At 51.8% G+C, this 26,786-nt stretch overlaps 2 protein-coding genes across 4 annotated transcripts; one reads left to right on the top strand and one right to left on the bottom strand.

The window, feature by feature from the left end:
- Positions 1-1,798: 1,798 nt before the first annotated feature.
- Positions 1,799-2,998, bottom strand: TM2D2 (TM2 domain containing 2). Its single transcript, XM_061472511.1, has 4 exons — positions 2,768-2,998; positions 2,589-2,676; positions 2,393-2,508; positions 1,799-2,244 (listed from the first exon to the last, which is right to left on the bottom strand). The coding sequence occupies exons 1-4, from the start codon at positions 2,959-2,961 to the stop codon at positions 2,031-2,033; spliced, it is 612 nt and encodes a 203-aa protein (XP_061328495.1). The 5' UTR covers positions 2,962-2,998; the 3' UTR covers positions 1,799-2,030.
- A 2,308-nt stretch (positions 2,999-5,306) lies between these two features.
- Positions 5,307-26,478, top strand: ADAM9 (ADAM metallopeptidase domain 9). Of its 3 annotated transcripts, none has more exons than XR_009746771.1 (22): positions 5,307-5,421; positions 11,981-12,078; positions 12,932-12,996; positions 14,236-14,314; positions 14,425-14,501; positions 14,960-15,149; positions 15,909-15,974; positions 16,599-16,670; positions 17,116-17,285; positions 18,129-18,210; positions 18,511-18,644; positions 18,840-19,011; positions 19,122-19,214; positions 19,376-19,571; positions 20,058-20,163; positions 20,843-21,026; positions 21,601-21,681; positions 22,480-22,595; positions 23,675-23,807; positions 24,247-24,355; positions 24,485-24,612; positions 24,838-25,159. XR_009746771.1 is itself a non-coding variant. In XM_061472464.1 (22 exons), exons 1-22 carry the CDS (start codon positions 5,322-5,324, stop codon positions 25,395-25,397), a joined length of 2,559 nt encoding a protein of 852 aa, XP_061328448.1. In that variant the 5' UTR covers positions 5,307-5,321; the 3' UTR covers positions 25,398-26,478. The 3 variants fall into 3 exon arrangements, 1 of the variants encoding a protein (XP_061328448.1); XM_061472464.1 differs by lacking the exon at positions 24,838-25,159 and adding an exon at positions 25,280-26,478 and having other exon boundaries at positions 22,480-22,585; XR_009746770.1 differs by lacking the exon at positions 24,838-25,159 and having other exon boundaries at positions 24,485-24,831.
- The last annotated feature ends 308 nt before the right edge of the window (positions 26,479-26,786 follow it).

Raw genomic sequence — 26,786 nt, 5'->3', positions numbered from 1 at the left:
TTTCTCTCCCATCCCAAAGGACCAAGCAAGTGCAGATGGACCTCGATGGAGCTTTGTGGTGATGTCTGAAGCAAAACTGCTGTCCCCATCTCTGGGTGTGCCTCCTGCTTTCCTAGGGATGCGTGCAAGGTTTGAGGTGTCTGGTGTGGGAAGAGGGGTGTGAAGATGGGTTTGCTCTTTGCTATGGGAACGCCAGGGTGGTTTCAGCTGTGGATTCAAGTGCTCTTAGTGCCATGGGCCTCGCGTGAGCGATGCTGCATGGTGCCGGTACCCACCTCCCATCCCTCACCTGTAACTCCTGCAGGAGATTGAACTCCCCTTTTTTTTTCCCCTGTGTTTTTTAATAAAGAAGGAAATCCCAGTTGCTTTTCCAGGCTGTTTGCATTGTGTCTGTTGGGTGCTGTTTGCCAGGAGGGGTGAGCACCAGCTTCAGTAGGGAAAGCACCGAGGGGAGGCCAAAGGGGCATCGCGTCTGCTGCTGTTAAAGAGGTTTTGATCTCGTTTCTCACTGCTAGAAAATGAGGGGACAGAGACTAATCCCATCCCTTGCTCTCCACTGTGGTCCACAGCAGCCTCGTGTACCAGAGGAACGTGATGTCCTGCTGTTGGCTGGCAGCTGCTGGGCTGAGGATGTGGGGGATGCTCATAACAATGGGCTTTTGCACATGGGATTGTTGGGATTTCTCTCCCTGGCTCACTGTAGAATTCTTCCCCCACCATGGGCTTTTCAGCACTGTTGTTCCAGTGGCCTGAGGAATGTGGAAGCTTCCCAATGGAGCCTCCCCCCCGCAACCCCACACTGCCCTGAGACCTATTGAAAGCTGCCAAATGCAGATTACTCGTGACCTAAATGGGATCTGATCCCCATTCCCTAAAGAGGAGGCGTTGCTGCAAGAAACCACAAACCAAAACTGGAACGGGCAGAATTCCCAGCCCTGCTGCAGCTCCGTTGGAGGCAGCAACAGGAGTAACAGAGGCAGAAATGAGACAATGGGAGGGTGCTCAGTTTGCAGAACCATGTGAGAACAGCACACGTGCATCTGCCGAGGTTTACATCAAACGGGTCAGGATTTGTGCACGTATGGATTTTGTGTGTGGTTCTGGCTGTGACTTAACTGCAGCTTCCTCTTCCTGTTCTTAGTCAGCTCAGTAGCTTTTAGCCTGCATCTGGTGGGGCTTCTTCCTCTTTTGGCTGTCAGGCTGCTTGAAGCTCCCGCTCCTTTTGGTACCAGCACCCTGTGCAGTGGGGTGGAGCTGGAAGGAGCACACAGATGGGAGCTCCAGCCCTTCCCTGCAGCTCTGAGTGGAAACGAGCCCTCACTCCTTTGCCTAAGGAGGCAAAGCTGGGATTTAACAGGTTTGTAAAACACAAATGGTCACCACTGCAGGGTCATGGGATTTAAAGACCACGAGGCAGGGGAGGAGGAGGTCGTTTAAATAAGCCCTGTACCACTCTGCAGTGGTCACAGTGTCCCGTGGCTGATGTTTCTATAGCATGAGCACGGAGTTACATCAACAGAAGCAAGCGTTGCTTTTGAGAAGCCTGGCTAGTGACTGTGATGGCTGCACCGTGGTTTTGCTTGCCTGCAAGAGAGCACAAAGTGATTCTCCTGCTCAATCTAACCCAGGAAACATGAGTTTAAACCGGTAATGTAGAACTCACCCCTTCAGCAGAGCCTCTAGAACATCGTGTTACTCAACTTGAAGGGTTTGCAAAGCCCAGGACCACAACCCTACACACCAGTGGCTGTGCCTCTGGGTGGCTGGATGGACTCTGCCAAGACTGAAGGGACGTGGCCTCCGCTCCTTCCAGGTTTTATTAAGGATTTGTTTGACCACCTTCAGATCCAGATTACTTCAAACAAGCAAAACAAGATCCTGAGCAAATCCGTGTCCAAGGTTTGTACATTAAGAGGAGTAATTGCTCTGCACGTCACGATACAGCTTTGGTGTGAGGCCAGCGTCTGTCCTGATGCAGTGGGGTCCATCTCCAGCCCCCAGGAGCCACCGCCGGGGGCCGCACAGCTCTCTCAATACACCGTGCACCAGTTGCTGCCGTCGCTGGGCATCAGCCCGCCGGTGATGAGCAGAATCAGATCCACGAACCACCAGATCCCCAGCCCGCCCAGGGTCAGCAGCTTCCCCACGGCGGTCCCGGTGTGGCCGAGGCAGAACCGATCCACTCCGAAGCAGCCCAGGAAGAAGGAGTAGAGCAGAGTGGTGATGAAGTAGTGGCCAGTGTACCTGCAACGGGAGCTCGTTGCTTACCGCGGGGCTCCCTCCGGCGGGGGGCCGGCAGCGGTGCAGCCGTTGGGGTTGGGGGGGGAACAAGGGGAACCGGAGATGGGAGGGGGTACACGGGGCGGGGAGGGGGGACGACACCGCATCCTACTTGACGCAGGGCCGGCTGCCCCGCAGGAAGCTCCTTGGCTCGGCGCACTCGATGCCGTCCAGCGCCCTGCACTGCACCCGCGTGTGGTCCACCTCGCCGTAGGCCTGCCCGCCGAACTGCGGCAGCAACGGGCGCTCAGCTCGGGGCCTTCCTCCCTTCCTTCCTTCCTCCCTCCCTCCCTCCCGCCGCCCTTCACCTTCACGCAGCCGTGGCCCAGCTCCTGCTGCGCCGTCGCGTTGCCGCCGTGGTCCACCGGCTCCTCGCACTCCACGAACTCCTCGGGGCTGCGGGGAAGGCGGCCGGTGAGGAGGAGGAGGAGGAGGAAGGAGAAGAGGCCGCTTCCCCCCCCCCGCCTCATCCCATCCCGGTGCTCACAGGTAGGTGCACAGCACCAGCGGCGCCTGCGGGTCGGTGTAGGCCCACGAAGGCGGTGCGGGCGGGTCGGGCTCGGTGCCGTTGTGCGGGAGCCCCCGGGAGGCTCCGTGCAGCAGCAGGAGGTTACCGAGCAGCAGCAGGGCCTGCCCGCACAGCAGCGCGTACCCCACGGGCCCGCCGCGCCGCGGCGCCATGGCGGCGCCCGCTGCTAGGAAACGCTGCCTCGGCACCCCGCGCCGCCGCCGCCGTGATGGCCAATGGGAGCACGCCGTTTCGCACAGTGGGCGGGGAATAGGCGCTCGGAGCCAATCAGCGAGAAGGAGGAAGAAGCTGCTAGAGAGGGTCGGCGGTGAGATAAGGAGGAAGTGAGCTTTAAGCGAGGAGGTGATTGGCTGCTTGGGAGCGACGGACAGCCTATAAGCGAAGGCGGGGGGCGTGTCCGCGGGACTGGCGGGGACCGGCGAGGGGTGTCCCGTTCCCGTTCCCGTTCCCGTTCCCGTTCCCGTTCCCGTTCCCGTTCCCGTTCCCGTTCCCGTTCCCGTTCCCGTTCCCGTTCCCGTTCCCGTTCCCGTTCCCGTTCCCGTTCCCGTTCCCGTTCCCCCCGCCCCTGTCCCCCCGCTCCGTGGGAGTTGCTGGGGCGCGGGTCGGAGCGGCCGAGTGCCGGTGCTGGCGGAGCGAGGCTCCGCTGTTGCCCCGTGCTGCCAGTCCCGGTACTCGCGGTTCTTCGCCTGCATTAGGGCTCACACCGTGTTCTCCTTCCCTTTACCCGGGAGAGCCGCTGCCTGCCCCGGGAAGGCCTCGTCGCAGCGCTCCCGTGTGGTGCCTGTTACGGGCACTGGGTTCATCCGAGCGGGTAGCGCTCACCGGGGGTACCGAGAGTTGTTTCTCGGTATTAACGCAAACACCCCCCTCGTGCCTGGGGCTGGAGGCTTCGGCTCGTTCGCTGCGGTGAACGAGGCCGCCGGGTGGGGGAGCTGCTGGAGCTGGGTTGTGTCCCGGTGCCTGGGGCTGCGCCTTCGTTAGCGATTGAGAGGCGGCCGAGTGGCTTTGGGAAGAGCTTAACGGCTGCGGTAAGGAAATAGGAGCCAAGGCAGGAGCAGGGCACGGGCTGGAGGAGGCTCCGAGCCAGGGGCGGGGAAACAGCTTCGGTCCCCTTGAGCTCCTTTGGAAACAAATGGGAATCACTCCCTTGAGCAAAATTCCTGTTGATGGGAAGACAGGGAATGGTTTCCAGGATTGCCCAGACCATCTCCCTGCCCCGAGGAGGAGCTAAACCAGCTTGGATGGGCAGGGAGCAGGTTGGTTCTATCGCAGCTGCTTTCCTCCTTGTACAAATCCATTGGCATGGGGGGACCCCCTTGTCTTGGCTATTTGTTGTGCCTGGAGAGTTGTGAGTGAGGAGAAGGGCACGCTCTGCTCTTTAAAAGCAGGCTGAGGTCTGTTCTTGACCCTTTACATCTGGACAAGCTGTAGATCCTGGGTGCTACATCCAATACAGGATCCAACTGGAGGATCTAAGAACTGGGATCCTGTTCTTGACCCTCTACATTTGGACAAGCTGTAGATCCTAGGAACCACATCCAGTACAGGGTCTACGAGCTGGGATCCTGTTCTTAGCCCTCTGCATCTGGACAAGCTGTAGATCCTAGGGGCTATATCCAATACAGGATCCAACTGGAGGATCTAAGAACTGGGATCCTGTCCTTGACCCTCTACATCCGGACAAGCTGCTGCCTGTTTCCAGCAGTCTTCCTCTGCCTCATTTTCTCCTCCCTCCTTTAATCCCTCTCCCTCGGTGCCTTGTGATCGCTACACTGGAAATGCCAAGCGCGGTTCTGGACAGGTACGTGGCGCTCAGCTGGAAGCCAGGCGCGTCACTTGATAAGAATGTGTTTGGGGAAGTGCCATTGCCTGGCTTTGGAGGTGCTGCGGTGCTCCCAGTGCCAGCTGGGCCCTTCCATATCGGTGTCAGTGAGGTCCCGACTGCACCCAAACCCCTTCCTCTGTCTTATTTATGGTGCTTGTCAGCAAACCCCATACACGTGGTAGGCGGAGAGGATGCAGCTTGGGGTTGGAGGGGGAACGTGACCCTTGGCTGTTTAAAACCACCCTTCCCCAGCGCAGTTGGAGCCCAGCATCCCCTGGGGAAGGGAGCGGAGCAAATCACCCCGTGCTTCCAATGCAACGTCGGGTTTGGAGGGGGGAAAGGCTAAAGAGAGAGGCGTTGTGTGCCGGGTTGTTGCTGGGAGGTGTTCTTTAGTTTAAATGAGTTTTCAGCGGTCGGTGTGGGATATGTGGGTTATTTACCTTCAGCAGTGGGAGGTTAAGGGTGGGTTTCCGCAGGCTCCATCCCTTGGGAGCCGTCCTTAGCCCGGGCCCCCCCGGGGCCCGCTGCGCTTGGGCTCGGCCACCGCCGCAGCCCCTTCCCCGGGCGGAGCGGCCCCGCCCCGGGGCGGTGCGGCGCAGGCCCCGGCCCGGCTCCATAAGGCCGCGGGCCGCCGGCCGGACCCAGCGCCCCAGCCGGGGGTGTGTGGGGACGGGACGGAGGGCGGCGATGCGGACTCGGAGCTCCATGGCTCGGACCTGGGCCCCGGTGGCTCGGAGCTGCCTTTGCCTCCTGCTGCTGGCCGCGCCCGGGCAGCCGGCCCGTGAGGGTGAGTGCGGCGGGGCCTGCTCCGACACCTCCCGGCCTCCCCTCGGCCCGGCCGCGCTGGCCTTCGGGCCTCTCCTTCTCCCCGCCGAGGGGATCCGGTTGCCCCCGGCTCTTCCTCGGGGCTGGTAGCGGGGGGTCCGGAGGGGGATCCCTCCCCGCTTCAGTCCTGCGCGGGTGTCCGGAGGGCTGCGGTGCTGTGGTGCGGGTCGGAGGGGTGAGAGAGAGGGGGCAGAGAGGCCCCATGGACGTGGGTCTGCCCCGGCCTGGGTCGTTGTGGAGCCGGTGGGGCAGTGAAGGGACAGCCGGCTGTCTCCCTGTGGGCTCTTAAGTTGGTGCTGTGCTGTGTGTATGGGCTGTTGATGTATTGAAAGCGTTCCGTTTAGGGGCTTTGCTGGTGCCAAAGCTGATGTTATAAGCAGAAATGTCTCCTCTGGTTGTTTTTCCCCCTCCTGAAGGGATGCGTTAAACTTGTGTGCTCATCATTAATGCATAGTTTTAGATCAGGCATCCTAAGGAAGGGATCTCTGAATCCGTCGCTGATGCTTTATGCTGAGCAACGGTGCTCTTGCGGTGGGCATCCCTCCCATGCTGCTGGAGCAGGACAGCGCGTTGGGACCTGCTTTGATGGAGCTCCGAGGAGGGAAGACTTCAGTGACCCGTCTGCAGCATGCTGGATGCTCGTGCCGCTTTGGTCAGCGTTGTGAGGGGTAATGTTCTAGTTCCTACCTGTGGGTGGAAGGAAATGCAGGTCCCTGAGGATGGGCAGTGTTTCTGCTGCCTTTGGAAGTCTCTGACCCAGCTAATTCCACAGTGAAATCCCTTTGTCTCAGGTCTCAGCATGAAGGAGAAGGGGAGAAATGAGTTGCCTGGCTCAGTTTATGCAGGAACTTCCAGCTTTCGGGTTGGCATGGGAGTGCTTGGGACTCTCCTCAATAAACAGGGATATGAGACAGAAATGGGGTGTTCCCCACAACTATTAATGGAGAATTCCTGAATGAACATAATCACCCAGGGATGTGTAGCTGCAAGGGATTTGTGTGGTGGAGATCTCCTTTGTGTCATTTGGCTGCATAAAGTCATCCAGAAACCACCTGGCATTGCCCTAGCTAAAGGCTGTGGCTTTGCTGCTCATCTCTTCCTTGCCGTTGGGTACCACACAGCCCCGGGATGGCCTCGCTGTGCTTAAGGGATTTCTTAGTGTCTGTACCCTTGGTTTCAGTGTTTGATTCCTTGGTTCAGATCATGAGGAGCCCAGCTCTGCTTCATCCGACCTGGGATGCTCATTGTTGTGGTTGTTCCCTCCAAGTGAAGACTAAAGAGAGGGGAGCTGATGCTGCCCCTTGTAGTGCTCTGCTTTCCAGAGGGAGTTGTAGTTTTGGCTTGTCTTGGTCGTTCTCGTTTCTCAGGCTAAAATGAATGATGAGAAAAAAGAAGCTGATTTGCTCCGTTCCGTGGCTGGGTTTGGGTTGTGTGCTTTCCTTTGGTGGCTGAAGAGCAGCGTTCCCATAACCTCTGCTGTGTGATCCCAGCTGAGACCCCCACAGCCCAGGGGATGCGGAGGAAGTGAGTGGGCTCTGAGGGCAAGGGGCTGCTCTCCATGGGCCAGGCTGTCACGGGTGTGAGATCCACTGGCCTGGGGGGGGAGATGAATTGTCTTGCACCACAGAGGGTAATGTGGCTTTGCTCTGTGTCTCCATGAAGAAGGTTCCGAGGTGGTGAGGGTGCTGTGACCCACCAGAGAGCAGGAGCCATAGCTGTCATTGTGGAACAGGAGTAGCTGTTGTCTCACAGACACATTAGGCTGCCTTTAGAAGGGGCAGAAGGAATAGAGTCTAGACAGGAAACTCTGACAGCATGGGTCAGGATTCCAGCAGGAGGGAGGTAAGGATTTTCTAGGCAATATTGCTGTGGAAGAGCACAGTATCCTCATCAACCAAGAGAAACTGCACAAACTGCTCTTAGCTGTAACGTTAAACCAGTATTCCAGGTGAGCAGTAAATCGGAATAGGTGAATTTGCTTCTCTTGCTGTGACAGTTGCTCACCTTTTCCTACCTTCAGAAAGGCCCTGTGACACGAGGAGACCCTCTTGATCTGAAGCCTGAACCAGTCCCAGCCATGTGGGCACACGAGAGAAGGATGTGACGGAAGGATGTGGCTTTGGAAGGACTGGTACAAAGTGTTCTGCTGATTAATTGTCTAAGGGTGAAATAATTGCAAGAGGGTGAAAACTGGGGTGTAGGAGCCTCTTAGGAGAGGAAATGAGAGTTAGAGTAGGTTAAACAACAAGTGAATCAGCCCTGCTGTCTGCCAGGGAAGAAAGATTAACCTGGGGAAATGCATGAGCGCACAGCGCACATGAACCGTGGTGCTGGTGAGGTCTCCCTGGGCTGCCCTGTCCTGGTTTGGATCCCCCTTTCGGTCTAACTGGGAAGTAGACCCCAATGTGAATGTCAAAGAAATGGGTTCCATAAGGAAATCCCAAGCACTGGTTTTTACTTAAAGCACCAGGGAAATCCATTGGACATCAGGATACTTGTTGGAGATCCTGGGACCCAAGGGTGGCTGTGTAAAGCCTTTGGCAGCTCTTCCAGTGAGCAGCCTGCTGCCTAAGTGTCAAATGACTGGTGAGCTGACCTCAGCTATTAATTGTAATTGATTATAACAGTGGTTAATTTAATGAGTTTGTGTATTTAATGCTTCAGCAACGTGCATCTTTGACTCAGATGCATGTGGCTAATGAGAGGTTAAAAGCACTGCTGCTCACTGGTAGGTGAATTGGGGCAGCATCAGAGCGTTTGCTTGTTGTACAGGGTGATGCTCTCCATCATCAGCTGTGGGGGATCCAATGGGGTAGTCAGAGCACAGGTGGAGCTGCACAAGCACTGCCTTGTCTCCATGAATCCAACCCTGCTCCATGTGGGAAGGGCTTTTTGCCCTTCTGCAGCTGAGCCAATGATCTGCCGAGGTGTATGGAGATGGGAGATGCAGCTTGACCTCTGCTGCATGTAGACCTTACCTGATGGAGTGAATCCTGTAGCAGCTTATCTCAGCATCGGGAGAGCTGGAATGGCCTTGACATGTTCCAATGGTTTTCAAGCTCCTGCACGCCACAGAACGTGCACCCAATTCCTGCTGTGGATTTGGGGCGGGGAAGGGAAGATGAGTCAGATCTTCCCAGTTGCCTCCAATACTTGGCAATTAAAGTCAGTCTTTAATGGGACAAGATAAATATAGTGGTTGTAATTGTGTTTTTCTCCTTGGAAGTACAGTCTCCAGTATTGTTAGACCCAAGGAATGAATGATAAGAAGCACATTCGTGGTGAGGATGTGAAATGCAGCTCAGATCAGCTTTGGCCAGTGGCAGGAAGTGCCCAAGTACAACAAGTCCTGCAGAATCTGTTGCAGACTGCTGTGTTTGAGGACCATGCTTATGGTATTGCAGTGAAGCTTTTCCAAAGAGGTGAAAAAGAAGCTACAAAAAACTGTATAGGAGAAGAGAATGTGAGCATCTTCAAACATCTTAGGTGGACAACAGCTGAGTATCCATCCAGGTTGGCTTTTTGCTGTCACTTCTGCCTTTCCTTAACTGCTGTGAATTAAACCACCTCTACTTTGGCCTGAAATATCCAGGTGAATTCCTATGGATAATAACTGTCCTGCCTGGCAGGTAGCATTGTTAACAGGGATGTGGTTGTAGGAACGCATCTGCTGATGCCTTCGTATCACGCTGGAGCCCAGCGTTTCCCTACAGTGCTGTGGTAGCTGCAAACAGCCTTGTCCTGGTGGGAATTTCGCCTATGCTAATTGGGTCAGGCTGAGTGTGTCTCAGTTCCCAGGGTGAGGGAAGGTCTGAATGTGTCAGCCACTGACAGGAGCATTGGGTGCGAGCTGGGACTGGGCTGCTGGCTTAGGGCCTTATCTCCACGTGTGTGTTTCTTGGTAGGAGAAAGGCCTGTCTCTTCCTAACCAGCCTTTGTGGGGGGGGGGGGAAGCTTTAGGAGCAGGGTTGTCTTTTGCATGTTCTCATTTCTGCTTTGTTGCACTTGTCCCTTTCATTGGATTTCCTATTAACGAGCCCAGTGCCCTCTTTGAGGGCTGCTGGTGATGCGTGAAACATTGTGTGGGGCAGACAGCGTGGAAAGTGAGGGCTGGTGCGTGTTGATCCTGGTGCTGGTGTCCTGGGGGTGCTGTGCTTCCAGCCTGCAAGAACCCCACAGAACAAACCCCTTTGTGCATCAGGGGCTGGGGATCAGTTTGATCATGTTCTGGAACACGAGGGGAGGAAGGATGCCAGAAGAGGGAAGAGGTCTGGCAGTTAAAAGCAGAGCTCTTTGCAGTTAAGTTTGAACTTGTAACATGTGGCTGCTCCTCTCCTGTTAGTTTCGTTGGGAAGCGAGGTGGTGCCTTCCTAGCCTTATGTTTTAGCTTGTAATAGAATCATAGAATAGTTAGGGTTGGAAAGGACCTTAAGATCATCAAGTTCTAACCCCCTGCCATGGGCAGGGACACCTCACACTAACCCATATCACCCAAGGCCTCGTCCAGCCTGGTCTTGACCACTGCCAGGGATGGAGCATTCACAACCTCCCTGGGCAACCCATTCCAGTGCCTCACCACCCTAACAGGAAGAAAAATAGAAAGTGCTTTCTAATAGGAAGCACTTTGTTCATCAAGACCAACACACCCTCCTCCTCCTCCGAATTGGGCCCACAATGAAGGGCACAATTCCCTACACGCTGGGGGCAGTGCAGGGAAGGAAAGAAAGCAGCAAACAGGGGCTATTCCGTGGTTGAAAGCTGCACTCTTGGTGCTGTTCCTCCAGGAGGAAGCCTTGCAGTGTTGCACCCTTCCCAGAAATCCCTCCCAGTCCTGCTCATTCCATGGGATGATTCACTCCTTTGTCTCATGCTTCCAAGCTGCTTTTTTTTGGGAAGCACGCTGCTTTCCGAGCACCTCCACGGAGCCACCCCTGCTTCTGCAGCCTGTGTGCCGAGAGCCTCCGCGATTCCAGCGTCGCATCCCTGCTCACAAAGGTGCTTCTTGCTGGGAGCAAGCACGGAGCAGCGCCGTGCAGCATCTCCAGGCTGGCTACGAGTGGAACGGGTCATTGGAAGTGACAAATGTCGAGGGGCCGTTTGCTGAGTCTGGTGGTTCATCCAGGGAAGGAAGCAGCCCTTCCCACCGTGATTTTCAGGCCAAGGAGGTGTTGCCATGGGCTTTCTGTAGCCTCTGACCTGTTTTCAGGAAGTTTATCTCGGTTTTAATACCTTTTTCTTCCCAGCAATCACTGTAATTAATGAAGCTTCTGCAGCCATAGTGCTGTGTTACCCCTGAGAAACAACCCAGCTCTGCCTGTGTCTGTGTGGCAAAACTGCTGCGTTCAAAGCAGGCGCCCTGCAATGCATCCGTGATCTCCAAATGGATGTGTGTGTGATGGGAGAGGACTTGAGAGCCATCTGACTGCTTGGGGGATATCAGTGGGGAGGTGGCTGGTTTTACTGATGCAGTATCTCAGTGCATCAGCATCTCCGAGAGCTTTTGGAGGCTCTCAGAAGCTCAGTGCCCTCTCACCAACCCCTAATGCATGGTGCTTGTTTCTGGAGGCTGACAAGGAGGATAACTGTTCCCTTCCCCCTCCCTCCAGGTCAGAAGCTCAGGCTGCTGTGATGAGCTCACTGATTCCATCGCCAGGAGCTATTAAAACCATTGCTCTCAATCCCGCCTGCAATATCTGAACCGAGCTCCTGCTTCCCAGGAAGCCAGGCAGTGGCCGTTGATGGGAAAAGTCATTGACATGTGCAGTTTATTATGGGTTACACATTGAGACAGCTTCTTGCAGAAACTGCTGCCTTATAAAGGAAACTTGGACCAAACTTGTGTTTGCTTCGGAGCATCTCTCTGGTGGTGCACACGCAAGGCTGCGTGCGTCTCGCTTGTTTTAGTAAGGTCCTGAAGAGCTCTCTAAGAACATAATGAGTAGCACTGGCCTCGTGTCAGGCTTTGGCTGTGATGGACAAGGGTGGGATGCTGAGCCGGGCTTTGGGCTGGATCCAGAGGGGCTGGTGTGGGGCTGGTTCTGCAGCTTCCCAGCACAGGATGCGTGGTTTGACAGCGTCTTTCTGTGTGTCCTTGAGCAAGCTCTCTGTGCTGACCTGCTTTGGTAAATGCTCTGATTCCTGCTGATGGCAAGCGATGGTGGGTGCTAGGGGCACTTGGAATGTCCTGGAATGTGAAGCTTTCACTTTGAAAAGTGAATTTACAAGGCAATCCGAGCATCCTTTGCTCTGAGGTTTGCCCTGTGAGCATCAAGGTCTGTGGCTTTTTCTGTTTGGGTCTGAATCCCAGATTGGTTTGTCTTGAAAGGACCTTAAAGCTCATCCAGCTCCAACCCCCTGCCACAGGCAGGGACACCTTCCACTACAGCAGCTTGCTGCAAGCCCCATCCAACCTGGCCTTGAACACTGCCAGAGAGGGGGCAGCCACAGCTTCTCTGGTCATTTTCTTCCTTGTGCCTTGCCCTCCTTGTTTCTGCAGCCAGCTTTTCCCTTCTGCTTTCCAGGTTTCCAGCAGGTTTCTCTGTTGTCTTCCTATGAAGTTGTAATCCCGCAGAGGTTAGGAAGAGAACGGCGAGAGGCTTTCAACATCTCCTCTGTACAGGTACCTTAAAAATGCCTTCAGTTTAGCATCAACATCTTCATGTCCCCCCCCCAAAACTGACCTGAATTCTCACAAAACCCTGTTGGGCTCATCTAGCAGCAAACAAGTCTCCATCCTTACAAAAGGACACGTCAGGACCCTGGTTGCTGTGTGCAGCTTTTGGCTAATGCAAGGCTGTGGGGGTCCTGGCTCGCTGCAGACGTTCAGTAATAGAACTGTGTTGTCCTTTTCCAGCTGTAACTAAGAGGTTTTTCTATGGAAGTCTTAAAAACAAGGAGTGAGAAAACCACAAAGCTATTTTGGAACAGCTTCTTCCTTCATGTGACTTTTCCCCAGTTACACAGGAAGGGATGCCAGGTTCCGGAGGTAGGGATAATAACAAAATAGGTTTCAGGCTTACCCACATGTGGCTTTTCCTTGTCTGGGTGCAACTAACTCAGTACCTCCAGTCCTAGTGTATGGTCCTTTTGTGTGCTGGATATCAGGGGAGACAAGGGACGAGCACTGTGGTGACAGCAGGAGCCAGGGATTTATAATGATGTCTCTTCCTTGCACCTTTTTCTCCGTGGAAGCCCACTTCAAATGGGAGACCTGAACCTGTGACTTGTGCACATTCTTGAGTGGGATATTTGAAAGGAGTCTCTATAACCCTGAATTTAGTAGCTGCATCTCCAGCAACTGCAGCCGTATCTAAGATCAGCGGCACAGCCTGGTCCTGAGCTACAGAAGGTGCTGTGAATGCTGTGGTAGTGGTAATGGAGCTCACAGGGTGTTTTCTGCCAAGCTTTTTCTGATCTCAAAGGCCATTTTCCTCATTAACATGAGTGAAATGCAACTGTTGTTTTCTACACAGGACAAGGTGTCCTATGCTGTTGAGATAGAGGGCAAAGAATGCACGATTCATCTAGAAAAGAACAAGTAAGTGACGAGTTTCTTTTCTGTAGGTATTAAACTCCATCTGTGTGTCTGTGTTTGAAGGTGGCAGATAGCATGCCCTGACCCTTGAGGCTCTTTGAGGAGTACAGTTCCACACCAGCTCTGTGAAAGCAGATTGAGTCCCACAGCCTCGGCTGTCAGCCAGGAGCTGTGTGGAACTCCTGAGCCCTGGTGATCCCCTTTGCTGGAGGAAGCTGCCTTTTGCTCAGAGGGAGCTGGGGAATGGGGGGGATTGACTCTCTCAATTCACATCTAAAGAGAAACAAACGGAGCTGGATTGCAAGTCAATATTTTCACTTTCTGATGGGGTTTGTTTATTGTTTCAGGGCTCTCTTTTTTCCTGTCTCAGTAGCACACGGGTACTACATGAGGAAGCTGACTGTATCGAGGCCACAATACCCATAACTCGCAGACAATCTAGATGTTGTCTGCCTTGAGTTTAGTTTACTAGGGCTACTTGCAGCACTGGCAAGTTAGAATCATAGGATCATAGAATAGTTAGGGTTGGGAAGGACCTTAAGATTATCCAGTTCCACCCCCCCTGCCATGGGCAGGGACACCTCACACTAAACCATCTCCTCCAAGGCTTCATCCATCCTGACCTTGGACACCACCAGGGATGGAGCATTCACAACCTTCCTGGGCAACCCATTCCAGTGCCTCACCACCCTAACAGGAAAGAACTTCTTCCTTATATCCAATCAATCTAAGTTCCCTTTTATCAAGCTCTTAAAGAGTTCTGTCTTCCAACTGTCAAAAGACACAGAAGTGTTTTCACTGCACAAGCCCCTGGGGATCTGCAGCTGCCACTTGCCAAGCCCCTGACCTCAGAGACATGGGAATTCAGCGGGTTCACCACTACAGAGCAGCACTCTTCATCGTGGGAGACTTCCCCAATGCACTTCCTTCCAGAGCTGGGCAGGAGAAGTCAGACACAGGAAGCTGAGGGCTGTGAATATTTCTTTTCCTGTATGAAATTAGCACGGTTTAATGGGTTTTGGTGCTTGTTTTGCATAGCTGGAGTCAGGTGGTTGATTGGATTTCATTAACGGTTCCAGCATTCTGATAGCTTGGATTTTGCTGTGGAAATTCCCATTTTCTTTGTTAATTTTGGAAGGGTTTCCTTATTTAACTGCTATTTGGGATGCTTTTGATTAGGATCATCTTGCTAGAGTCATTTCATGCAATTCCTCCAGTATTCCTTCTCCCCTTTCCTTACAGAGAACTGCTGCCCAAAGATTTCACTGTTTATACCTATAACAAGGAGGGAAAGTTGCAATCTGAGCACCCAGATGTCCAGGTAGGGTTTCTTTCTGTTTATACCCTTACCGAAGGTGACTTGAACACTGAGCACCAACCTGGAGTCGTGTATTACAAAATGAGAGATGTTTTCCTTGCCTTCCCATGTAGGATCACTGCCATTATCAGGGATACGTGGAGGGGAGCCTGGATTCTGTGGTCGCTCTCAGCACTTGCTCGGGGCTCAGGTAGTGGAACTCCTCTTTTGTACCTTGGCTGCCATGTGAGTCTTGTATTTGCTGAGCCTTGAAACAAAGGTCTCGCTCTGTTTTGAGCTGGGGTTCAGCAGTGGGTGCCTTTGGGCAGCTTCTCTGCCCCAACACCATTTCAGTTGTTATTTGCAATGCCATTGAATAAGTTGGTTGATGCAGTTGAATCAGTTGCTCTGTGACACAAAGTTGGCTTGTTCTGATTTGTGTAGATGATCACTTCAAAGAGCTGTGCACAGTGCAGAACTGGAGAGTGGAACACCAGTGTGTTCCCATTTGACTGCTCTCAGGCCTGCAATGAAGCCCACTGGTTTACCAGGACTGAGATACATGCCATTAGATACCAAAGAATAACTGTTCCTATGTTTTACTGTAAGAATCTGGGTGAATAACCTCTGTGCTTAACAAGGGATTTCTCATCCACTGTTACATTTTAGGGGCTTGGTGATGATGGGGAACATCACCTATGGGATTGAGCCCATGGAGTCCTCTTCTGGCTCTAAACATATTTTATATCGCTTGGATAACGTGAAGAAAGAGCCCACAATGTGTGGAGTAACTGCTGAAGACCACGCCAGTGAGCACAGGGAGGAAGATCACCATCCCAGCATGACTCAGCTGCTGCGAGTAAGTGCTGCACTGTTTTCTCCACAGTAATGAGTGTTCACCTCAGAGTATGGAAGCTGCTTATGGGATTTCCTGGGGCTTAGCACATACCTAAAGGCTTCTGATTGAGGCCTTCCTACGCTGCTGGGAAACTCAGTTGCTTCAACAAAGCAGTGGCAGTTCCTTTCTCCATCTGCCTACAGCAGCGAGAGGCGAGTGGCTGCTTGCATTATTCACAGGCAGAGCTTTGCGGGGCTTTTAAGGGCAGGAACACTGCCCTCATTGGAGAGGCTCATTAACAAAGTATTGCATCAGGAGCCAGGAGAATATTATGGTGTTTATTCCATTCTCCTAACCATCAGGAGACCGGTTTGGTGTGGAGGTCCCTGTGTTGTTTAAAGCCTGCCTGCACAGGAACGTGGTTGTGGTAGAAGGTTGAGTATGAAAACCATCAGGTTTCACTTCAAGGTTGTGGGCATTTGCTTGTTAGTGTCTTTCAGCTCCTTTCTTACAAAGAAACCTGTGTGGAAAGGAAAAAGATCCCTTCCTTTTGAGACAGGAAGTCTTTGTGCTGCTAAAGTTGAAGGTGAAACACTTACAGAGAAACTGTCATTGCGTTGGCTTCCACCTCGTGGCTCTGGTTACAGTCTTGGCACACTGTGCTCTGGGTGTGCCTCGAGCCACCCTCTGGATCACGTGAAGTTTGATGATGTCAGGGTTATGTTTTTGGTTTGCACTTGAATTACTAACACTGCAGCTCTTGCAAACTCTTCTCCCCAGACAAAGAGAGCAGTCCTGCATCAAACCAGATACGTGGAGCTCTTCATAGTTGTGGATAAAGAAAAGGTAAAGCTCATGTGTTGTTCCCCCTCCCTTCTTCCCAAGGGCTGGCTTGAGAGTCCCTCAGTCTTCATTACTGCCAAATGGATTGTGGAAAGACACACTGTAGTGCATGTGCATAACCTTGGCTAACCTAAATCTGAGTATCAGCGTGCTCCCTGCAGTAGTCTTCAGGCAAAGAGTGAACTGTCAGACATGGAGAGTTTCTATCAGCAAGGAATTTCGGAGTGTAAGGAAAGCACATGGCAACTCCTGCCTTCTCTTCAATATTGAGATGTTGAGCGATAGCACTGAAGATGCTGCTGTCTTGATTAGCATAGACGCACAGAATAGTTAGGGTTGGAAAGGACCTTAAGGTTATCCAGTTCTGACCCCCTGCTATGGGCAGGGACACTGCACACTAAGCCATGTTGCCCAAGGCTCTGCCCAGCCTGGCCTTAAACACTGCCAGAGATGGAACATGGAACACTCACTTCTTTGGGCAACCTGTGCCAGCACCTCACCACCCTTGACAGGACGTTTGAGCAAGGCCAGGGTGGTTTTCATGTTAACTAGTCTTTAAATGCTTTGTTCCATTCCGACTTCTGTCTTTATCTCTTCTCTTCATGACCAAGTTTCTTTGTCTTGCAGTTTGAAGATTTTGGGAAGAGTGAAACAGAAGTAAGAGAACACATGGTGCAACTGGCAAACTTCCTTGACAGTGTAAGTTAAAGCTGGGTTAAGTGATGCTGTGCATGGTAGCCCTGCACTTCTGCTTCCTTCTGTCAGCTTTGACCTTAGAGTGTTCTGATACTGCTTTGGTGAGGATGAAAGAGGGGGTTTTGTCAAGCCAGGAGCTAGAGCTGTTCCCTCAGCTGTGATGTTGGAGCCTGAGAGCACTCGGCCTGAGTGTGGTGCTAAAGGAGCACCACAGTGGAAACCCAAGCCTGGTGTTCCAAGCCTGGTGTTCCAAACCAGCAAACCCAAGCCTGGTGTTCCAAACCAGCAAACCCAAGCCTGGTGTTCCAAACCAGCAAACCCAAGCCTGGTGTTCCAAACCAGCAAACCCAACCAGAAGCAGCCGATTCTTGCAGTAAGCGATAGAACACCAGACACTGCTCTTACATGAAAGTCTTCAGGCACATTTCCCCTTGTCTTCCTTCCCCAGATGTACATCATGCTCAACATCCGTGTGGTACTGGTGGGTTTAGAGATCTGGAAGTACGAGAACATCATCAGCACAGATGGAGGAGCTGGTGATGTGCTGGCAAACTTTGTCCAGTGGCGAGAGAAGAACCTTGTTTTGCGCCGGAGACATGACAGTGCCCAGTTTGTCCTGTGAGTGGCAGTTCCTTCCCTCTCGCTCCCAAGAAGCTCCTTCTCTTCCTGCCTGCTCAGCTATACTGTGCTAGCAAAAGTAGCTGCTGTATTTCAGCAGAGAATCAGTGCAATCTGCTGTGGTTTGGCTACTTGGTGGAACTTCCCACATCAGTGTAAGTGCTTTTCAGAAGGCTTCTGTGGTCCTTGAATTCAATGTCCTCCCTGAGAGTTATCTTTTTTGCTTGTCCCACGTGGCCTGCAACGTTGTGTTTTGCATTGTATAAAGCTTCCACTCAGATAATCCTTTATCAGGTTGTACACTGGTTCGACTTGTCATCTAGGGCTGCTTCCACTTGAAAATGGGCAGAAACCTGATGCAGGGCGTTGCATTTTAATGGAGAGAAGGTTGTTTCTGCAGCTGGTACCCAGAAGCTGGCTGCATGGTTTGAGCTTTGACACGAGCATTGATCTGTCTGTACTGCCTTAAGCTAGCACAGGGCTTCCTATCCTGCCCTCTCTGCCCTTCCAGGACGTGTGCCCCTGTGCACTTCCTGCTCTGTAGATAGCATGGCCTTTCGGAAGTCACTGCTCAAAGCAGGCAGAGGGAAGATGCTCCCCCCTGTGTAGAAACAAGGGAGTAACGAAGTTGAAAAGGAAAGGAATCAGTGGAGTTTGGCAGTAATAGAAAGGCAGGGAACAGCCAAGGAAAACAAACGATTTTAAGGGTGGACCATTCAGCTCTTCATATTTAGAGGGAAGATGCCAACTTTCTACGCAAACTTTTGTCTGGAATCAAAAGCATAAAGAGCCATGAAGCTGAACTGGCGCATTAATGCTCCTTTTCCCTCCCCATTTCTGCAGGAAGAAGGGGTTTGGTGGCACAGCTGGAATGGCCTATGTGGGAACAGTGTGCTCCAAGAGCCACGCAGGAGGCATTAACGTGGTGAGATATCTGTAGTGATATGTGAATGTAATCATGATAAGAGTTTTGCACTCCAGAGTCTTTAATAGCAAAGCTGAAGTGGTTACTGGGGGGTTTTGTGTAGTCCTCAGCTGTTTCTGGCGCTTTCCTGTTATCTTTTGCATCCTTTGCTCAGCTTCCCTCCTCAGTGTGCAGCACTCATGAATGCAGGACAGGGCTTCTCTGCTGATGCAGACAGAATGGCACAAGTGTCTTTTTTGGCACGTAAGAAATCTCAGTACAAGCTGCCCGCTCATTTCCTTCCGCTTTGCTGTTGTGCAGTTTGGAAGGATCAGTATACAGATGTTTGCCTCAATTATGGCTCATGAGCTGGGACATAACCTGGGGATGAACCACGACGATGAACGCGTCTGTCACTGCGGAGCAAGCAGTTGCATCATGAGCTCTGGAGCATCGTAAGTACCTGATGGAAACACCCTTTCCCATGTGCTTAGTTCTTGCAGGCTGCTTTTGCCTTCAAAGTACTCTCGCAAAGAGTCATGTTGTGCTTGCAGCTCATGGGGAAAGCCAGTGTTACCCTTGTCCTACAGAGTAAGGGAGCACTTATGGGTTGGCTCAGTGTAGAGATAAGTGCATGTGCCCTGTTGCAGGGGATCGAGGAACTTCAGCAGCTGCAGTGCAGAAGACTTTGAGAAGCTGACTCTCAACAAAGGTGGAAGCTGCCTGCTCAACGTTCCCAAGCCTGATGAAACCTACAGTGTCCCGTACTGTGGGAACAAGCTGGTGGATGCTGGGGAGGAGTGTGACTGTGGTTCACCAAAGGTTGGTAACCTGTGCCTCCTACAGATGCTGCCAGCGCTCCCCTTGCTGGAGAGGGGCTCTGTGTGGTGGAGGATGAGGTTTCCTGATGCTCAGTACACTTCTGTTCTTAGGAATGTGAAAGTGACCCTTGCTGCGAGCCGGGCACTTGCAGGCTCCGATCCGGTGCTGCGTGTGCTTATGGTGACTGCTGTAAGAACTGCCAGGTGAGAGGCTCAGCCGTGTTCCTGGGAAGTGTTCAGTGCTTGGGAAGAGGAGAGCATTGGCCTCACTGGGGCATCTGAGAGGGAACTGTTGTGTGGATGCATAGCACCAAGCTGAGTTTTCTGTTTCCTGATGCCGTTTCCTCTTCCTCCTTTCTCTTTAGCTCCTTCCTGGAGGAACCGAGTGTCGGGCGAGTAGCAACGAGTGTGACCTCCCAGAGTACTGCAATGGCACGTCCCAGTTCTGCCAGCCAGACTTCACTGTGCAGAACGGGCACCCGTGCCACAACGAGGAAGCCTATTGCTACAACGGGGTCTGCCAGTACTATGATGCACAGTGCCAGGATATCTTTGGCTCCAGTAAGGAAGAACGCAGTGTTACAGGAGATATAGCTAAAAGAATACACTAAGTTTATTTAAACTCTACTTGTTTTCCTTGAAGACCAGCTGGCTTTGGCAAAGGGTTTGAAATAGTCGCATTTATGGCTTAGTCTTCATACATGATTCCTTTGTTAGGTTTAATGCCGTGCTGGTGATTCAAGTAGTGATTTTCTTGCTCTAATCCCTCCTAGTGCAGTGTATAGGGCTGTAAAGAAGGCAGTACCTAAATTTGATATTTTGCTGAAGAAATATCAAATGGTACAATTGACTCAATGTTAAGTGACTGTCTGTCTCTTGGAGTCTTATAGTGCTGACATTTTCACCTCTTTATTGCCTTCATCAGGTTCTTAAGCTGTCTGCTGTGTGGAAATCACATGTAGCAGCATAATTACTTTGGGTAAAAGAGACATGATGATAGGAGCTGTTCCTGTCCCTGTGTAACTTGGTTCCTCTCTCTGCTTGCAGAAGCCAAAGCAGCCCCCAACATCTGTTTTGCTGAAGTGAACTCCAAGGGTGACAGATTTGGCAACTGTGGTTTCCATGGTCATGACTACAAGAAATGTTCCAGCTGGTGAGTTGAGCCCAGTGCACCACCAAGTTCCTCACTGCATCACTGAGAACCCTTATTTGGGTGCTGCAGTATCAGTTTGAGGTGTTCTAGCAGGTGCACTGGGGAGAGATGTGTTACCCCATCATCTAACCTTGCTGACATATGTGCATCGATCTGAAACCACAGTGAGAGAGCTCAGATGTGCTTTAACCCTCATTTCTGAAGCTGTTTTTAGCACTTGAGAGCCTCCACACTTTGGCTTTGCTCACCTCTGGTTTAAATTGTCTGTCCTTGACTCTTGCACATAGGAGTTGGAGTGAGTTTGAATGTGTGCTCTCTTTGCTCTGTAGCTGGGTTTGAAGCTTTTGGGCTCATGCTGTGGTTTCCCATGTGTGTTCTGTAGCCTCAGGGGATCCATGCATCAGATGTGGGGCTCCACATCTCCTGTCACTGATTGTTCTTGCCCAAAGCTGTTCATGTACAGAGAAGGGATCTTTAATGTAAAGACCCCAACAGCAAGAAGGGATAAACCCATCCTCCTGCAGCCCTGAAAGGAGGCCCAGCTCAGTTGTGTTTGGCCTCGATGTGATTTTCAAGTAGTGTCTTCCAGTAGGAAGGAAACATCATCTCAAATGCTTGATGCTCTTTCTCTAGGCTCAGATTGAAGTGTTACTGCAGTATTGCTGTGTTGATGTTGTAGGAATGCCATGTGTGGGAAGCTGCAATGTGAAAACGTGAAGACCATGCCTGTGTTTGGAATCAAGCCTGCCATTATCCAGACTCCCATTCGAGACACCACGTGCTGGGGTGTAGATTTCCAGCTAGGCTCCGATGTCCCGGACCCAGGAATGGTGAATGAAGGCACCAAATGTGGGAATGGGAAGGTAAATGAACAATGAAAAAGTGGTTTCTCACTGTAGTCATTCAGGGGGGTTCATGTGAATGCAGTTTTCAGCTGTGTTGGTTTGGGAGTATTTCTGGCCCTTTAACTTCTTGATGCCTGGACTCGATGCAAAGCTGAGTGAGCCCCTCACTTCCCAGCACTGCACTGTGTGTGCATGGGGAATGGAATGAGCAGAAATGGAGTCTGAGAGCCAAAGTCTTTGCTCTGTGAGAGGGAAGAGCAAGTGCACACAAATGCCTTCAGGAGGACTTGCAATTAAAATCCGACTGCGCTGAAAAGCCTTGAGGCTTAGCCCCAGCACAGGAATGTGCATTCCACATCTCCTCACTGAGCACAACTTAATTGCTGTTCCTTTACATTCAGGCCAGAGACAAAAGGCCCCAGTGGCAGTTCAGACCCCATGCTGAGAAGCCTTTTGTAGTACAGGGCTGTTGGTGGAGTTGGGTTTTAGCAGGGAGTCGCCTGAGGCTGAGCACAGGGTGGCTGATGGAGCACGGAGGGGAGGATGAGGGGCAGGTCAGTGAGATGCTGCCTTGCATCATCTGTGCACACAGATCTGCAGACACTTCCAGTGTGTGAGTGCCTCTGTTCTCAACTACGACTGTGATGTGGAGAAGCAGTGCCATGGACATGGAGTAAGTAGAGCAAGAGCCTCTGTGCCTGCTGGAATCCACTGGTGAAGGATAAAGCCTGTGGCTTTTCCTGTCACTGGGCCTCCCCATGAGGGTCTCTGACTTGTTTGTTGCAAGAACACGAGGTTCTTGATCAATAGTGTCCATATCCTGGTCTTTTTTGGCCCTTGGAAGTCTTGCCTTTCTCTCTTTAAGGCTGTAACTGATGTGAGAGAAAGTAATAGTGATGGTGCATGCAGGGGTTCTTGAGGGTGGGTTTTGCTGTAAAAAGCTGCTTTTTGGTACTGTTTGTGGCAAAAGTGCCTTTTAACAGCAAAAGTTGGACCAAACTGGGGTAAGCTGAGCAAGGTTTTAAATGGTGGGTGGGAACTCAAGTGTTCTGGTTTGTTTCCCTATAAAACACTCTATAAAATGTCCCTGGGGGAGAGAACCTGTAACAGTAATGAAAAAGCCTGTGACAAAAGCTCTTCAGATGGCATTTTTTTGCCAGGCAAGAATTCCCAGTTCCAGTGTTACGACTGTGACTTGGAACTCTGCCTCTCTCCACCAAAAGAACACAAAAAGGGAAAGCCAAGGTCTTTAAGCCGTGGGGATATAGCTCATCCTCCCCAATGCAGTCATGTGCAAGCCTGAGATGTCTGGCCAAGGGGCTCTGTGGAATTGATGTGGGTTAACGTTCTCCGGCCTGAGCGGTGTGGGATGGGTAGAGCAGATGGTCGTGGGTCCTGCATGCTCTTTAACCAGGTGGAAAGTGGGCTTCCTCCATAGCCTTACTGTGGTGTTTGTGCTGTTTGAATGCAGGTGTGCAATAACAACAGGAACTGTCACTGTGAACCAGGCTGGGCCCCTCCTTACTGCGACGTGACAGGCTACGGCGGGAGCGTGGACAGTGGGCCGCCCTACAGTGGCAAGTCAAGGTCGTGGCTGCTCTGGGGCCGTGGCCCTGCCTGCTGTGGGGCTGAGCACAGGGCTCCCCACGGCTCCAGAGCGATGCCTCGGTGGTTGGCTCTTCCCTGGGTGTCATCTGCAAACAATTCTAGTTGAGGTGGTGGGCTCAAGGGCTTGCGCTTCTCCTCTGGGATGCTGGGGATGCGGAAAGGAACCGGGCTGGTTTCATTGCCCCCCAGGTGATTTCAGACACATTGGAACCAAGATCCTCTTGGACTTCCCTGTTTCCAAGCAGGAAATTGTAGCCCTTTCCATTCAAAAGTTGAGATTTAGCTGGGGATATGGGTTCAAATGCATGGGTTTGACTCTGCATCTCCATAAGGATGCGCTGCTTCTAGCAGTGGTGGCAGAGATGAGTAGCTGTCCTGTTCTGGTCCCTGCATGTGCACTCATCTGGCAGAGGTGGGCTGGGGCAACACTGGTTGGGAAGCCACTGTTTTATTAGTGTTTGTTACTTGAGTGCAGACAGCATGCTTACAACATGTAGTAAATACATACAGAGTCCCTGCCCCAACCAACTTAAGGTATTGAAGAGAGGTGGAGGGAAAGGATGCTGTGGTGGTGCAGTAACAGGCTGGAGAATCACAGTGGAGCAAGGACAGATGCCTCAAGACAACAAAAGGGCAGGGTCTTTTAGTACAGCTTTGTTAAGAACCTGAGTTCTTTGCCTACGGCAAGCAATGGTAGGAGAAGAGGAAGATTTAGGATCAGCCCAAAAGGCAGAAGTTCTCTTTCAGTTGAGCTCGTAAGGTCTTCGCAGTAATGTAGTGGAAGAAAAATGAGGTATTGATCTAGTAATTCAATGTGCTGGTCTAGCCCAGGGTAGTAGAGCATGTACAGTTCTTTCACCTCTGACCAGGTGTGAGGAGATAATCAGGAACTAATACATTTGGGCATAGATCTTGCAGTCTTCTTCGAGTCTTTAGCTTTTGCTTCTATGACAAATGGAAGTTGGAGCACAAATGGGACCAAATGCAGCTACAGCGGGCCCAGCTACGATGCCGTGTAATTCTTTATTCCTCTGTCGTTTTGTCCCCTTCCCACAAAGACTCCTCGCTGAGGAACGGGCTCCTGGTGTTTTTCTTCCTGGTCCTCCCACTCCTTGTAGCTGCTGCCCTGGCGTTTGTGAAACGAGACAGGCTGAAGCGGTGGTGTCGAGGAGCGATGTCGCACTGCCACGCGTACGTGCATCTCCCTCTTCCCTTCTCCTCTGCCCTTTTGCAGTAGTCCGTGGGCACTTGTTCCAGGCATGTTCTAGTCCTGAGATGTCAGGCATCAGTTGATGCCTGTAGCTTGCCCCGGGCAGTGACAGAAAAGATCAATTCATCTTAAATTGAGGGAGCAGAGAACTTTCTTTGTACCTTTAAGTTATGTTGGTGATGGGCTTTGTATTTTTGGGTCCTATCTTTAATAGAAAGCGGGCAAATGACTCTGTCATGATCCTAAACAGAGAAAGGGCTATGTTGTTCCTCAGATTTGCTGCAAGTATCTTCCTGACATCTGATACGTGCTGACATGATATAAACCCATCCAGCAGGTTCGCTGTGCTTGGCTCCGTGGCCCGCAGAGTCATTCTGTCAGGGTTACATGCTCACACACTCTACATTGGTTGGGTTTTAGGTCACGGCCATCACCACCTCCTAGGACAGAAGCTGAGCCAAGAGGCCACCACCATCACCACCGAGGCTTGTCGCACGGCATGCCCTATGCACCGAGGGGTGCCCCTATGGTAGGAACAATCTCCTCTTTGTTACTCTCCCCCCCCATAGGAAGTGTCTTAAATGTCCCTTAACTGATGGAACAAGTGTTGCAATTCCCTACGTGCAGGTTTGTGAATGTTCTTGTGTTTTCTTCATAGGCTATGGAGCCAAACACCTTTCCTGTCCCATCTTACCCAGTTAACCAGCACCCTCAGCAGGCTTACCACCAGTCTTACTACCCACCTCTGCAGTACCAGGCCCCACAGCCACAGAAGCTGCCGACAAGGTTGGCTGAGTTATTGCACATAACTACTGCTGTTTGCACTGATGTGTATATACTGTCATTGTCTTCATCTCTATAAGCACTGGGGTGTTTCATCACGTGCTGTACACACACAGGACTGACCTTTTATTGCAAGAAGCTTCTCCTTCATTTCACACTGTGGAGCTACAGTGCTATTACCCCTAGCATTCATTTCACACCCTGTCACAGCTACATTTTGATTAACAGGATTCAGAATGCTTTTGTGGGGCCAGATTAGCCCCGTGTACAGGGGCATAAAACACCTCTCAAAATACCTGATTTAAAAAGAGATCACTCAGGAATCTGTCGTTCTGCTGATGGGGGAGTGCTGTTGCTCAGTACAGGATCATTGCTCAGGAACTTTGAACAGAAAGTTTTCCTTTCCTTTTCATTTTACTTCTAAGATGTAATGCCTGTGCTGGAAACCATGCGTGTCCAGAAAGGGCAGGGGATGGAGCTTGTGTTGGGGGGAAACTTGTGGGGTCTTTGGGAAGAATGCTGTGTTAACACACTGGGTTCCCTGGGGATTTTGGGCCCATTTGAGATGGGGCTTCAGCTGGAAGCTGAGGTTGTGGCCATGCAGTGCAGGCAGGGGATGAGTGATGGGGCAGCCACTGGGGCTCACCATGGCTCCTGTGTCCTCTTGCAGGCCACCACCTCCGCAGCAGCAGCAGTGTGCACCTCAGGGACCGCCTCCATCACAGCACAGGTGTTTACCTCAGGGACAGTACTTCCCTTCTCGACCCGCACCTTTGCCTCCCAAATAGCTTTTGGCTTCTGTGGGGCCTTGACGTGAGCTGACCTGGTCACTGAGAGCTGAGATTGCAGTTAACCCTTCGGCCATGGAAGTGGCCCTCGAGCCTTCCTGCTGCGGCCCGGGATGAGGCGGACGAGATACAGCACGGAGGAATGTACCACTTTAAATACCTCTACCAAAGCTCCAGGGACTGACAACACCGAACCCCCATTCCCAGCTTTGGGAACGGCACCGGGCTGGAAGCTTGGGCACTGCTGGAGTTCAGCCCTTGGGAGTTGCTTTGGGTTGCCCAGGATGCGCCCGGATGCTGGAGCGGTGTGGGATGTGCAGTGAGGAGCTGAAGTGACCCCGTTACCCTGCTCGAAGCAAGGAGATCAGGCCAGTTAACTGAAAATCACACTGCAAGGACTGGAGGACATTATCCACTTACACAACCACGGCACAGGGGGAATAAGGTGTCAGCCTCCTCTTTCAGAGGAAGATAAATACATTGTGCACACGTTTATGCATGTATATATGTGTATTGATGTGTAATAATGCACTTAAATCCTTCCATGCCGACTGACACTAAGCTGTGCTGTAGGAGCTTAATGGTTTAAGATGAGGAATGATGAGTTGCTAAATGAGAATCATGTACTAATGTCCACTAACACCACCGTACTGAGGTAGTGAAAATCAAGGTACGAAAAGGCATGGCCCCATTTTGGTTGGAGGAGGTGGGGTGCTCTCAGCTTTGACTTTGGATCTGAAGAGTGCAGCCTTGAGCCCTTGCTGTGCTGGTGAGGAGAGATCAGGTCAGGGTGATGCTGCTGTGCATGGGTCACAACTGGACCCAGGTGCCCAAACTTGCTAGAACTAAGTACTGAAAAGAGCTCAGCTTTTTCCCTTCCTGCTGGCCACTGAGTGCAAACTCGGTCTGTAAAATGCCCCCTAATATTGCCAAAAATGAAACCTTTTTTCTCTGTATATACATCCATGTATACAATAACAATGTGTATATAGTGTTTGCAGTAATAAAATACTTGAACTCCTGTGGTTTCCCATAAACATAGACTAAGGTTTATAACGATATTGAAATCTGTAAACCATTACCTAGGCTAGCACCAGATGTATCCCTGGGGGTCCTCTGTTTGTTCCATGTAATCACTTCCCACTCTTCTGCTGTGTCCTGCTCCCTGGGGGCTGTCTGTCCAAACCGCCTTCACCATGGGCACGGGAGAGGGAATCCAGGATGGAGAGAGATGTATGGACTGTATCTGAAGCTGCCTCCACTGCAACTGTGCTGAAAACGGTGCCTTTTAACCCATGAAGAGTTTTTATCCTGGCCGCAGGGTGATGGCCAAGGCAAGGAACCGGCTCCGGTGGGATGGGATGCTGCTGCTGACTCCTGTTGTGTAAC

Source organism: Pezoporus flaviventris, unplaced genomic scaffold, assembly GCF_033815535.1.
Source record: "Pezoporus flaviventris isolate CSIRO_AGI_PZ_B2104156 unplaced genomic scaffold, CSIRO_AGI_Pfla_v1 ptg000071l, whole genome shotgun sequence".
Taxonomy (NCBI): Eukaryota; Metazoa; Chordata; class Aves; order Psittaciformes; family Psittacidae; genus Pezoporus; species Pezoporus flaviventris.
The sequence above is the reverse complement of the archived record's forward strand: the minus strand, read 5'-3'. Positions and strand labels throughout refer to the sequence as shown.

What these genes read in the sequence shown, in the direction of transcription:
- TM2D2 (XM_061472511.1), bottom strand. Translation starts at nt 2,961, where the DNA reads ATGGCGCCGCGGCGCGGCGGGCCCGTGGGGTACGCGCTGCTGTGCGGG. An exon ending in CTGGTGCTGTGCACCTACCT is followed by an intron (nt 2,677 to 2,767) that starts GTGAGCACCGGG and finishes CCTTCCCCGCAG; the next exon opens with CCCCGAGGAGTTCGTGGAGT. An exon ending in TGGGCCACGGCTGCGTGAAG is followed by an intron (nt 2,509 to 2,588) that starts GTGAAGGGCGGC and finishes TTGCTGCCGCAG; the next exon opens with TTCGGCGGGCAGGCCTACGG.
- ADAM9 (XM_061472464.1), top strand. Translation starts at nt 5,322, where the DNA reads ATGCGGACTCGGAGCTCCATGGCTCGGACCTGGGCCCCGGTGGCTCGG. An exon ending in CACCGAGGGGTGCCCCTATG is followed by an intron (nt 24,356 to 24,484) that starts GTAGGAACAATC and finishes TTTTCTTCATAG; the next exon opens with GCTATGGAGCCAAACACCTT. An exon ending in CCACAGAAGCTGCCGACAAG is followed by an intron (nt 24,613 to 25,279) that starts GTTGGCTGAGTT and finishes GTCCTCTTGCAG; the next exon opens with GCCACCACCTCCGCAGCAGC.